Source organism: Hippichthys cyanospilos, chromosome 19 (assembly GCF_059441005.1).
Source record: "Hippichthys cyanospilos isolate Australia breed blue-spotted pipefish chromosome 19, RoL_Hcya_1.0, whole genome shotgun sequence".
NCBI classification, from domain to species: Eukaryota; Metazoa; Chordata; class Actinopteri; order Syngnathiformes; family Syngnathidae; genus Hippichthys; species Hippichthys cyanospilos.
In genome coordinates, this window is record NC_142387.1 from 7,106,425 (window position 1) to 7,120,823 (window position 14,399).

The 14,399-nt window shown below is 37.0% G+C and overlaps 1 protein-coding gene across 4 annotated transcripts in view; it reads left to right on the plus strand.

Annotated features, from left to right (window-relative positions):
- The window catches only part of jcada (junctional cadherin 5 associated a), a 134,079-nt gene that overhangs the window by 21,392 nt on the left and 98,288 nt on the right, over window positions 1-14,399 (plus strand). For 2 of the 4 annotated variants that reach the window (XR_015863659.1, XR_015863660.1), the window contains exons 5-6: window positions 496-1,079; window positions 10,835-10,936. Coding sequence is in view for 1 of the 4 variants with exons in the window: in XM_088402227.1 (XP_088258353.1) it covers window positions 496-530 (35 nt within the window). In the remaining 3 variants the exon portion in view is untranslated. Of the gene's footprint in view, window positions 1-495; window positions 3,094-4,165; window positions 4,441-10,834; window positions 10,937-14,399 lie in introns of those variants that run through there. The other 2 variants (XR_015863661.1, XM_088402227.1) reach the window with 2 other exon arrangements.

A 14,399-nucleotide genomic window follows, 5' to 3' on the forward strand; every position in this document is an offset into this window, starting at 1 on the left:
TGCAAGCATTTAGAAGGGATGACAGTGTGGCAAATTTACGGTCATCCTACTTTAACAATCTATGCAATATTTTAGTGATTTTTATACGGTTTTCCTTTCATACTAAAAACATCAAAAGCCTGATTTGGGTCAAAAATTTCCCCCAGGGTTTAAAGTAACATGCACTTTGCAGGGCACGACCCCTTGGCACAAGCATGTTTGAATATATCTGCCGTTATCTTCAAATGTGTCATTTAAAAGCGTTTACCCCACATACGGTACTTTTTAACTTAAGATAATTTATATGATTTTCTTACATGTGCAAGTTAATACCACGTATACAAATTTTTGAAATACTGTACAGTACATTTGAGTATGAAATTTGGTCGGTCAAAAATGCACCAAAACACAAAAATGTGAGTTCAGCTTGTGACTCAATACTTGTCATCAAATGCTTGACAAATCTGTTTCCAAAATTCAAAATAACAATCATATTGTCTTCCATTTTCTCACCAGACTCCTACGACCCCAGCCGAGTGGAGCGAGTGTAACCCCTGACTGTGTTTACCACTGTGGAAATCTTTCTGTCTTCAAGTTAACAACCTTTTCGCCAAGAAGAAAACGAGGCTTTCATCTCATCCCACGGCTTAGTCGGCCGTGACGCTTCCAGCATTGTTACATATCAGCCCTCGCAAATCTGACTTCCCTGGTGCTGCGGGAACGTTTTTTCCAGCCAAATAAAATGGTGGTGCCAATTCTCCTAGCCCTGCGATTGGCTGGCCACTAGTCCAGGGTGTACCCCGCCTCTCACCCAAAGTTAAATGGGTTAGGCTCCAGCCCCCTCGCAGCCCCGATGAGGACAAGCGGTCTAGAGAACAGAAGGATGGATGAACAGTTCTCCAACTTCCTCTAGCACTTCCCCTCCAGCTCCCCTTCAAATGTTTCTTTGCTAACACCACGGCCTTCCTTTGAAATATTCTTTTTTTTTTCTTGTCTTTTGTTACAGTGCATGCCATTATTTCCTTCCGCACTCGGCCTTCCGGGTCAGTGTCGAATTCTGAATGTAAAAGTGCTTCTGCTCTTCAAAAGAAATGTAACAGGTAAGTTCAAAACAAAGGCAACAGTATTGCATTACAATCAGTTATTAACCTTCACCAAATGTAAATATAAGAAAGAAGTATAAAATTTTATCTAGATTATAAAAGCGGATTTACGAAATGTATATTTTCTTATATGTGTTCAGAAAAGGGTGGATTTTCCTTTTGTTTTTTAAATATTGTATTTGAGTATTATACTAATAAACAAATCCTCTATTCTTTATTCTTTTACGTGTATGATAGCGAATGTACTCAGAGAGTCTGGGTTGCAATGAGAAACACTGTGGTCTTTAAATAGTTTCACTCAAGAGCAATATAGTTACGTTACGTTTTTTTGGGTAGTTTTGGGGGATATATATTCGAAGTAGTACGCCTCCAGTTCATGGGGGGCATCTCATTTTAATGTCTATGCTGACGCTTTACTTTTTGGTACAAAATATGTGTGTGACTGCGATTCTGAGATTGTGTCGTGTTCATGAGTACCAATAATCGTTTTTTTTTTTTTTTTTAAAGAAGTGTTTTTCTGCAGGAGATGATAAATATATACAGTAGATATGTTGAATGAAATATGTGCCTTGTGCACACTGTTTTTCTCGGTTAACTTGTGCGTAAAACTTCAATCATTTAACCATGAATTATGAATCTGCTTTGATTATTTTTACACTTGTAAAAATGGCGGCGTTGGCAATAATGGTAAGAATGAATTGTAAACAAAAATATGGATTATACTGTTCCCTCATTTATCACGGGAGTTACTCTCAAAAATATTCTATTTTTTTAGTTTGTGTCGTTGGTGAAAGAAGAAATAGATTGAAATTTGGTTTGTCTGGTTTGACTTATGAGGAGGAGGAATTTAAAAAGTAGAGTTATTATCATTAATGAAAATCTACAGAAAAAGGGTTCGAATTTTTTTTTTGGTCCCATTTTTTAGTTTTGTGACACACGTTAAAAGATAAATACATTTTTTTTTCACTGACTTCAAAGGTAGAAAAATAGCATGCAAAAAATGAGCAAAACCTGCAATTATTATTAAATTTAAAAACAAAACCTTAAGCTATTGATGGAAATGTTTCAAAATTTGAAGAAAAAAAAATGTAGCAATTTTTAAACTAAATAATTAAAAAGCTTCCATTTTCAGTCAATACACTTGACATTTTCTTCAGTGTGCCCCTAAGCTTCCCTTTTTTCTATTCTTGATAATCATGTACAGAAAATTGTAAACATGTTCCATCATTTTAAGTTTTCATATCAGTGATTATTTAATTGGGGATGGGGGGGTGGGGGATAGCAATACAAGACATTTTGGAATATACCAAAATAACCTTTATGCTATGCATCGGACATGAACATTTACTGGGTTTAATACCATCATTAAAAGCTGCAAGTCCTGGTTACCTTGTGTCTGACCTATTTGAGATTTTTTTTTTTCCCCTTCATTTTGGTCTATGATGTTGGTCTGGTTTTAGAAGTATAAAAAAAGTCTCTATGGCTGGAGTAAGTCCTCAAGGTTTGTCCTGTCCCTCCTCGTTCCACGTCATTCTTGTTAGTCTTTTGTACCGCAACTTATTTGTAACATAGAATGATTGGTGCGCATCTTGCTTTGATATTTTATATTTTCATACAAACAATATATGTATAAGTTTTTTTTGTTGTTTTTATTTTTAGTGTGGCATCTTTAGTTTTGGCGTGCGTGTGTGTGTGCATGAAATGAGTAACAAGTCATGGAAACGTGTATTTGCATACAGTACATCACTTGCATTTGGTACTATGGTATATAGTCTATCCAATAAACAACTGTTATATTTCAAATATTGTATATTTTATTTTCAAAAGGTATTCTGCATATTTAAATCAGATCATGGTATTTTTAGATTGTGAAAAGGGAACTAATAATAAATGGCACAATGTTTGTCTACATTGAAATAGATCATTTAGAATGATCATGAATAGAGACAAGTGTGTGCTATTGTACAGTATTACAGACTATTCATAAATAAAAGTATTTGCATGAAAAATATCTTGTGTGTTTATCCTCTGCCAGGAAAAAGGAGTCAATACATAGTTGAAGTGACACGGTCACCCAGGAGGGGGCACTGTAGTACTTTGAAATTTCTTAACATGTTGACAAGTTTACCAGTCTTTTTTTTTCTTTTCCGAATGGAACTATTTTGATAATAAAGCGATTGTTATTTTTACATTTTATTAATTCAGCGAATTATTATGAGATATTTTAAACTTGCCGATGTGATAGTAAAGTATGCATAAAAATGTGAGTAGTTTGAAAATGTATAACTATTGTGCATTGTGTTGTTCAACCGTGCTTATTTTTTTTAATCAATTATTGGTCACATTAATCCAATTTTTTAATTTTGTTTACATCTATTGGTGGTATTGATAGTCTATGATCAAATGATTCCTATCATCATCAACGTGATTATCATTATTATTATAACTAATACAGTACTGACATCCTGAAGCTGCGTGTGTGCGTTTGTGTGTTTGATGTGTTTACACAAAACCATGCTTATATCTCCAGAAATGGAAATTGATATGATATATTGTATTCTAATTCTCAACATAATTCCCTGTAAAATTATATAAAATACAATGAGTGTGCATGTGAGGTAGATTGCTACCTATTCTTTTCGTTTTTAATAGTTTTATATATTATTCATTAAAAGTAATTTCAAAAGCCACCACTAACCTTACCTCGGTTCGACAAGTATTGAAAAGGTAATACCGTACGACAAACACATTTGGCTCCCCCTAGTGGTGATTTTTCTCCAAACTCATGAACCCACATTACAACCGAGAGAAGTACTGCATATACAGCACATTAAAATACCATTGCCAAAAATTTGAATGCGACACAATGACTATTCACTTCATAAACAAATTATCATTTGGATTTACAGTCTTCATATAGTATCTCATCCTCACCAACCTTTCGTTGTCTCTAAATGAGCATTTTGCCCTACCCACGACCCTTGACCCCCACAACTCGGTGGTGCCTTTTCTATCTTGTCACACAGAGTGTTTTCACATGACACAGGGGACCAAAAACATATTGAGCCCATGTCGTTTTGAAGGTAACCCCGCCGCTGCTGACAATGCAGACCTCCTTCTCCCCACCGTGCCTCTTAGTCTCTCTGTCCACCCTCCTGTCATCTTGTGTTCCCTGCATGAGGGCCACACAAACCAGCGCTCCCCGAAGGCCACCACCCGAGCGTGACTTCAAAGCTTGATGTTGGAGCTGGCGTCTCGCGGTGCCGGCGGGGCAACTCAAGCATCCTTCTGTCATCTTTCTTTTATCCTCTGCTGTACAAATTTGGTATTTTTAAAATGGGTAAATTGGATTCTTCGTATATTTCTGACTATAGGGTGAAGTTATACATTGTTGATGCGCCTAATAAACAGGTGTGCCTGATTTCCCTTAATGTATGTGGCGGTTGTAAAACATCGTGTACATATATATATATATATATATATATATATATATATATTTAGAGAGAGAGAGAGAGAGAGAGCAAGCGAGAGAGAAATATTTACATATTTAAATATTTTAATTCTATACTTAATTCACATTTAATACGATAAAAAATACATGGAGGTAGCTAAAAATGTGCAAAACAATTTGAATGTTGCCAATTGAAATCCATAGTTTTGAGAAAAACGTGTTTAAAATGTTGGCGCATTCATCTTTCAACGGTGCGTATTGTTTAATAATCCCTTATTTTGAAAGATTTCGGTTACAAGTTGAACCTTTTGGCTGCTGTGAAATGAATGGTCAGACTTTAAGAATGTTGTTATTGTTGGAATTCCCAAACGGACATCAGAATGAAAGAAAATGAAATATGGAAAAAAATCAATGAGAGCACCCTCTGTAATCTGGTCAACCTTCTAGTCCAAAATATTTGATTATTTTATATTTGATATACAGTATACGGTTATATTACATCTATATTTGTTCCTTTAAGCCCACTAAAATTGTACACTCCAACACAGTAAAAACGTTTATAGGTGTAACAATACTACTATGAGTGAATGAGTCAGGACACAAAGTTTAATATCTAAATTTCAAGCAACCCTTCAGTTTAAGAATGATATGACGTAGCCAGCGATTGGCTGCCCAGGGTTTCTCTAAATCTTGAGTGGAATCTCGGTTTCTCATGTTGACTTTTCTTGAATGTCACCAGTGACTGTTTGCATTTGCATGTGTGTGATGGTAATCATCGCTCTCGTCTGTCCAGCATGTTTGCTCGGCGCTGACACAATCGGTACCGCCGCCACCGTTTACGCTCACCTTTGCGAGACGCACAAGGCTGTTTGCAATGTGTGTGGGAGAGGACGGGGCTGAGCAAACAGACTCTTCTTCCACTGTCATCCTTGTTTACGCACAATTGTTCTCTGCTTCTGTGCGGCGATCAGGAGAAACAAAGTGATTAATGTGAGTGGTGACAACAACAAGTGTTTGGGGTAAAATGGCGCCAATAGGATTCTTCGTCTTGTGTAATCACTTGGGTGTCCTGAGGCGCAAGCGCCGACTTAGCTTTGTGCCTGTACATGAAAGAAGCATTGTCACAGCTAGATTTTTCACTCAAAACAGTCAAAAAGTGTGTTGATTTTTTTTGTATTTTGCTATTACCTTATTCAACTCCAAATACATAATATACTGGGTTTTTTTGTTTGTTTTTTTTACCCTTCTGAGGTATTTTGTTACAAATGCTGGATATTACTTTTTTTCAATAACATAAAAGAATCAACGGGGAAAACACTAGGGAACTGAAATCTCCAAGAGATGATTAAAACATGTAAAATTTCAAAACGCAAAGATTCTGACATTTCTATGTGTTTGCAGCAGTATGTGTGAGATTTAGTGTACGCAAATGATCATTGTCCAAAATTTGGATCATATAAAACTATTATAATTACAAATTTTGAGATGCAGTTAAATTGGATTTATTACATTTCCTGCTATTTTTGCAACAATCCGCTGAGCGGCGCTCAACCTATGTCAGCAAACCGAAAGTTCTTTGTTGACTTGTGTTTCACCTCAAGACAGTAGGTGGCAGTAGAGACCAGTTAATGGCTATGTTATCATCACTTCACAGGCTACAAAGACAGACCGTACCATTTTTCGATTTTATTGTGGGTGTTAATAAATTTAGCCTACATATGTATGGGTAGAACTGATGCCACTGAACAATTTGAATGGTTAAAGGGGGGAAAAGATAGTTACTTTAAATACTATGCACAGGCACAGGAAAACACACCCAAAAACAGTCAAATTACTGCATGAGGGTTAAACATTAGAACTTTAAAAAATATTTGACTTTTCTGTCTTTGTAGCAAACTAAGGCTAGCCACAGATTCCACAGACAAGAATGTTTTAAATGAAGTCAGTTTTTCTTCCCATTTCCTACGCAGCATCTGATATTGTTGATCTTGTTTTTCTTCGGCGCTTCCTGAAAAATGAATAGTGGCTCTGTCATGTCATGGAGTGTGGGCTTCTGGGTTGTCTCCTTCCTGTTGCCTGCCTTATCTCGCGCAGAGAGTCTGGCCTACTTCGGCGTCAGTCCCCTGCTCGCTCCCCCTCTGCTCTGAGACAGATAGACACACAGACCGAGTGGGGGGGTGTGCTTGAAGTCAGGCGCCTCACACTTTATTCATAGCCACCTCCCAAAGAGTCGAGCGAAGACAGGAAGCTCCTAGGAGCTCCTTCCTTCCCCAGACGGAGGCACACAGGAAGCATTTTGCATGAAGGTTGTTGGTTTTTAGATGTCCAGAGGTAAGAAGGGATGGTGGGAAGTCTTTGTGGGCGTTTAGTGAGTGGGGTTAGTTACTTGAGGCCTCGCCATGAGGTCCTCGTTTCTTCCCGGTGGCCATTACTGTGACAGACTGTTTACAATTACAGACAGATTAGGTTTACTTTGGGAGTGATGTTGTTCTTGCAGTTTAGAAATATAAACAACACCACACTGTTATGGATTAATGCTGCCTACTGAAGACTTTCTCAACATTGGCTGAAAATGTGAACGAGCAGAAAAATATACTGTAGCTTTGCGTGAAAGGTATGAAGACCAGGAGGGTGCTACTGACTCTGACTTGTCACGGGCACCTTTTATCTTGACCCACCTCTCCAAAAGATTTGCATTAGCAGGAGCCAAGGATATACATGAGCAGCAAATTACACTCTGACTCATGTGAAAAAAAAAGTGAAAAACTTACAAGATAACCAATACAAATGAAGCTATGCTAACTGCTAGCTTATATAGAGTCTACATTTAGATGAGAAACTGTTTTTTTTTTATCATACAAAACATTTTACGGTGATGCTCACACGGCTCAAAAGTTAACAAACTCCCACAAGTCATTTGGCCATCTATCCATTAATTTTTATTTATTTATTTTTTTTTTGCCGATTATCTTCACTAGTCAGAGGTGTGCAGGGGCCTATCCCAGCCATTTTCAGGCAGTAGGCAGGGGACACCCTGAACTGGTTGCCCTCCAATTGCAGGGCACAGAGACATACACCTAAGGGCTATTTAGTATGTCCAATACACCTCTCATTCATATTTTTGGGAATGAATGTGGAAGAAAACCAGAGTACCCGGAGAAAACCCACATGGGCATGAGAAGCACATGCAAACTACACACCGGAAGGATGGACACAGAATTGAACCCATGACCTCTGCATGTGAGGCAGATGCGCTAACCAGTCTTCCACCATCCTGCCAATTATTTGACCAAGGCAGAGCAATTAGGGTAAAAATAAAAAAAATAAGGGTAAAAATAAAATATTGAAGAGTGACTTTAGCTTCTGGTGTGTCAAAAAGAATGCCGAAGTTTACATGCGGTCAAGAATCGACATAAGGTCATAGGTTTTCCAAAACATTCAGAATAACCAATTTATGTATAAATGGAGTGAGTTTCTCCTACTGAAATTCATAACAATTGGAATACAAGTAACACATCCTGATCGAAACACACAGATAACAGCTTGACAGAAATAGATGTTCATTTCCACTTCTTAGTTTCTACTATGAGTGTCATGTGTGTGTGACTAAAAATATGATCTGTATACACCCAGAACCAACATGGTGAAAATTTTTTCCATAATGAGCATTGTTATTGGGGTTGTCTTTAAGCACCTCCAATTGGGTACAAATTTAGTCAATAAATTATTATTGTGTATGAGCCAATCCACTGGGGTCCAGGTTTCGTTTGAAAAAAAAAAAAATACAAAAAAAAAAAAAAACATAAATAAATATATATATATATATATATATATATATATATATATATATATATATATATATATATATATATATATATATATATATATATATATATATATATATATATATATATATTGACGATGTTATGAACATTTCAAAGTCAGCCCAAGAAATGTTTTGAAGATGTTGGATTTCGATAAAGAGCCAGTGTTTCTCATTTCTACCAGAAATAGTTGACAGGTAAAATGTGTTCATGCCATAATTAATAAGAATAATTTTAAGCTGCTACTTGTAGATGGAAAGTCCAATGGTTAAACCAACGACTTTGAATCAGTACAAATGTTGATCAATTTTTCGAGCTCTTAATTTAATCTATAGCAGTACTCCCTTTTCACCCCCCCTCCTCCAAAGGCACCCCCCCCCAGACGCCACAATGACACCTCAAAGCAAACGTTCAACTTCCACTGTGGCGCATTCACTTCACTTGTCTTTTGTACAAAGGTTGTGACCTCCCCTGACAATGCTGCTCCCTTCCTTTTATTTAAAGTATAAGTAGGGTCAAAAGACTTTGACGTATAAGGCTGTCTTCTTTTCATGCTGTTTGCAGGCATAAATGCACAGTCGCATGTGACAACACAGGACTATTTGTCCCATTGGTATATGCAAACAACTGGCGCCAGTGCACAGCGAAGCACTGTCCCCGTGATGCAATTTCTGTGTGTTTTGTTAAGAAAAGCCTGGTGGCTGATAAAGCCACGCAGTCTGTTCAGCATAACATATATATATATATATATATATATATATATATATATATATATATATATATATATATATATATATATTTTTTTTTTAAATACATGCTAAGCCAGGACACCCTGAGGGTTTCAGTGTCAGTTTTATTTTTGTATTATTATTATTATAATTATTTGTTTTTTTTAAATATATTTATTTTTCAGACAACAGTCCTGAAACATGTGTGAACAATTGTCATTAATTAGTGCCAGGTGATGCCAATTTCAAGGTTTCTTAAATACAGTGACTTCACAAACGTCATGCAAGCACACAGCGTAGTTGCTCTAAGAAGCTGCAAAATTTGAAAAAAAAAAAAACGAACAAAAAAAACATATATAAAAGAAAAGATGGAGAGTGCTACAAACAGATTGCAAAGCATTTTAAGATTGCAGTTTCCTAAGTCTGAGAAATAATTAAGAGGACAGGTGATAGGACTTATGGAGGTGAAGATGAGATGTGGAAGAGCAAGGAAACTCTCTGAGAAATCAACTCAGGCTGCTGAGTCAGAAAAGTGAGTCAAAATCCACATTCGGCTTTGAAAGACCCCAAGGAAGTCAAGTCTTGGGAGTGATGGTACACCATTCCACTGTGCTGTTAAACTTGCACAAAGTAGAACTTCATAAAGAGTCCACAGAGGAAAACTCCATCATGAATACAGTACAACATCAAAAAATATGCACTCGAGTAGCTGGAAACAAGTGCTTTGGGCTGCTGAAGTTTAACTCCCAAGGTCACAAAGGTATGTTTTTTTTGAAAAGATTACCATACCAACTGTTATACCAACTGTAAAATATATATATATGTATATATATATATATATATATATATATATATATATATATATATATATATATATTAGTGTGTGTGTGTATATGTATTTTTTTTAATCAACAAAGTATACTTTAATTCCTTTACTTCCACCCATATCATTGTTCACAGTACTCATTGAGCCATTGTGATATCAGCCAAGATCTCCACAGTTTTTGGTTAAGAAAAACTCATTTAATGTGTGTGGTCAGAGATGGAAACCATTGCCTTGTTTATTCAGTCAATCCCAGTAACAGAAGAGACTGTTTTATTAAAGGCTTGTCTGTTTTCCTCGGAAAGGAAGCCGGGAGAAAGAGAGGCAGGGGATGTAAAAAGGGAAGTGTCTTGGGCATACACAGGAACACGTCAAGCAAACCCTTGTGAAGAGTGCGAGTGGCTTGAATGGTGGTGGGGGGTGGGGGTTGTACCAAATACAAAACAGACAGGAACACTCCTGGCTCAGGACATCGCAGTGTGTGTATTTTTGGACGGTTCGCTTCCTATCGGGTCTTCCTTTGGTGTTTTGAGGGAAGCTAATGTGGATACAAAAGTCCTTCTCAGCATAGTCCAACCAAAACACTCTTCTTTGGAATTTCATGTCCATTTATTTTTGTCTATCTAAGAGGCATGACGTTTTGATGGCTACTGTTTTGTGTAGCAAAAATCTCTTAATACTTCAATATTAGAACCATTTGAGGGGCTCACAGGTATTATAACTTGCAATAGCATTACAGCAATATACAGTACTTCACTTTTTTTTTTTTTTTTACAGTCCATAATTTACAAAATGTAGTATGTCATGATGCAGTTTTGCCATATCTAGATGAATTCTAAATCTGAATTGATCCAACAGAACAAAAACATGAAAAAGGAAAATCAAATACCTCATAGTACACTGCTGATTGTGTATTATGTGTCCAGGTTGCCACGGTCGTTTTTGACCAATCAAAGTTTGCTGAAACAAATTTGACCAAAGGAAGGAAAAATGATGGTCATCAAGACTTCAGCCTGACTGAAGTACAAGTAAGTGTTGTTTAGTTTTTTTCAATCTCGTTTGCTTCGGCAAACAATTAACTATGAAAAATGATTCTACATGTGGCCTTGAAATGATATACAATATTATTTCCCATGTCGTAAAAGCTACAAAATTGCCCTCTTGCAAGAAAAAGTTTTAAAGACAAGTCCAACCAATTTCCAGTCTACCGTGGGATTTTCGGACACATGCACAAATGAAATCATGCTCCTGAGTGATGGAGTCGGCTGAGCTTGTCTCAGCAACATGATGGGCACTCTCTCGACCCTTGCCGTCTTTTAATAAGGTCTTTGTCTGGTTGTCAGGAGGAGATGCCCCCCTGAGGCCGGGTCAGGTTCTCGAACAATGAATTAAAAAAATATTTCTACATCATGTTTGCTCAGTGGAGCATTAAACTCTTCAAAGGTTTTGCTGTGTTTTGGCTTGAAAAAAAAAAATACTTCCATACAACATGCTATATGTGCACATTCATGCTGACTCTCTCTTGCCTGTCGCTCCAGGGAAGCGTTGTTAACATATTTTATTAGCACTAAAGCATTCGTCAAGTTAGAAGGGCAGTGACCGTTCAAATTCCTATCCATGATTAAACATCAGGATTTTTTCAATTCAAAACAGTAACAATGTTAAGTTTTATAGACAATATCAGCTATGAGAACAATAGGAATCATTTTTGAAAAGTACACTTCTAATAAAGTCCATCATAATTGAGCATTATTGATCTTTGTCATAGCACTAGGTTTTAAGAGTGAACGTAGATCAGAGAGAAGGACTCGACATGATCCGGTTAAAGCTTGCCATCATTTGAGGCGGCATGTTAAAGGCGATGAGTGATAATTTCTTGGACCTGGGGCCACTTTAATTAAGTATAGCCTTAAAGAAGGAAGTCACACTGAGTTGGAAAATGGGATTTCTGAAAAATAAATATGCAGAGTATTGTAAAACGTCAAGGTATTAAGCACAGTAGGTGTTAACATTTTTCATGTTAACTCCATGACATGTTTCTAAGTACATTAGAATACGTTTGCAAATATTTACAAACAAAAGTTTCAATATATGAAATAATTTCGCAAGTGTTCAAATGTTTTTACATGTACACTGGAATGTATTTGCAAATCCATTTGAATGTATTTTCATATACGTTCAAACATACCTGCAAATAAGTTCAAACATATAATTGCAAGTATGATCAAGCATACTTGCAAACAGGTCAACTGCTAAAAACATAGTATTTGTTCCCAGAATGCAATGGGGTGTTGACAAGCATACCCTAGAGCATTACGGGGGAAAATGCTTTGTTTTTAGCATTTAGCGTCTGAGTATGTTCAAACGTACTTACAAGTACTTTTGAACGTATTAAAAAAACGTTTGAACATACTTGCAAATACTTCCAAGTGTGTCCGTCAAAAAACGTGAGTTGTGATTCCCAAGGCCAGTTTTTAAGGGTTCCGTCTCATCTTGGAATCTAAGGTATTTTTTACTTTTTCCAGTAATGGTCTGAGACCAAGCACACATTGGATTTTTCATCAAGACCATTTCTATTACTGCTGTAATAGTACAAAATAGTACAATTCATAGAACAACGATGAATTTGCTTATTTGCTATGTTTCATCATACTCGCAGACTGAGACATGGTCAAGGAGAACGGGACCGAGACAACATCAAGACTGCATTATGTGAGATCTTTACTAAGTCTCTGTCTCAACCATCAAAGATCTTGGTCGTGTCTCAGTCTGTATACTTTCTCGTTTCAAAGTCTTTGGTCTCAGGTTGTATAAGCTTAACTACAACACTCCAAAAATGTTTACCCAACATCGGCAGCGCCATGCTTCCGTAACAAAGAATCAATTTTTTTTTAATGTAATTACACCAGCTCCCTTATCTAATGTGATCAAACCCTCTTTTCATCCACTTAATCGGAGTAGTCACTCAAATAATATTTAATATGCACCTTCAGCACAAAACTAACACGGCAGCGTCAAGCCTCCCTCGCCGCCTGCGCTTTAAAACAACATACGCGGCGGCGTTGAGGAATGCGTCCGTATCTCCCCGATAAATCCCGGCTTTTGATTTCCCGCCTCGCTTCTTGTGAAAAAAAAAAAAAGCACGCTTGACATGGAATATCTCAGCATTTGTATAGCTCAATGTATTGCTTTGAACACGCAGAAAAATGAATACAGGCAGTGTTGTCAAAGCGGCAGACAGAAAAAAATCAAATCTGTCCAATAATGTTGGTCTTGTTCTGGCTCGGGCCTCCTTTTTTTTTTTTTAACATGTGAGGCATTATCTGCTTCCCACATCAGCAAAAGTCTGCTCATGGTTACTGTTGACCTCTGGGTCCTTGAACTCGTGGAAAAAGCTTTTAACCGAACAAGTTTGAACTGTGCATACAAGTTCATCCTGGGTTGACTTGACGATAATTGCAGAGGAGCCAACTTTATCACTTCGGAACTTTACTTATGGTGTCTTCTATATATCTTGCAGGAGTCGCAATCCGTCCCGAGAACAAACCCGACATTCATGTATTTGCAAAAATAAACGGTCCCTCTGAACTCATAGTCATGTACAGTGTAACTAAATCCACATTCAAAGTGGAGCTTGCCCAGGCTTTTACTCTCTCTCATAGGTGCTCACCTGAGCTCCCCCCACCCCCTCAAAAAATTGACACATGCTCCAAGCAGTACTGTCATCCCCCTGTCCAAGTCTTTTAAATCCTCTGCCATCCTTTCATGTGAAGAAAGTGCCCATTGTGTGTGCAGTTTGTTGTCAACCAGGCCACTCGGTGTACATGGGAGTCGTGTTTGGTTGTACTTTTCAAGTAGGATTAAAGTTAAGCTTTTAAGTATCTCCTAAGCATACCAAATAAATCTAATGTATAGTAAATATCAAATGTACTTTATTTTTCCAGAACAAAATGCAACGCCGTACAGTATTTTTCATGATGTTGGCTTTTCAGTTTGTCATCTTTATTTCAGTTTTTCATTTTTACTTCACACATTATGCTCCCAGAAAAAAGATAATTTACATGTACACAAATGATTACATGTGGAATTTGTTGTCAACGGCGCGTGTTTGGTTGTGGTTTTAGGCAGGTTTAAAGTTTGACTTTTCTTTAAATAACTTCAATATATCAAATAATACATACCATATTTTCCGCACCATACAGCACAGTCTATTATTAGGCGCAGTCTTGATTTATGGGGTCTGTTTCCATACTAGCGCACCATATTTAAAGACACATACTCAAACATACGGTTTGCAATAAAAGTGAACGTATGTAATGTTCTCTGACTGGTTTACCGCTCCCAGCGTATGTGTTTTTCGTAATCTTTAATATTGTCTGGTTTATCGCTGCCAGAGTATGTACTTTGCGTGTCTGTGTTTGTTCCTTCCTTTACGTCCCATGTCAGCAGGAAATGGCCTGAAAGTCGCACAATAACATTTTTACGAATTTT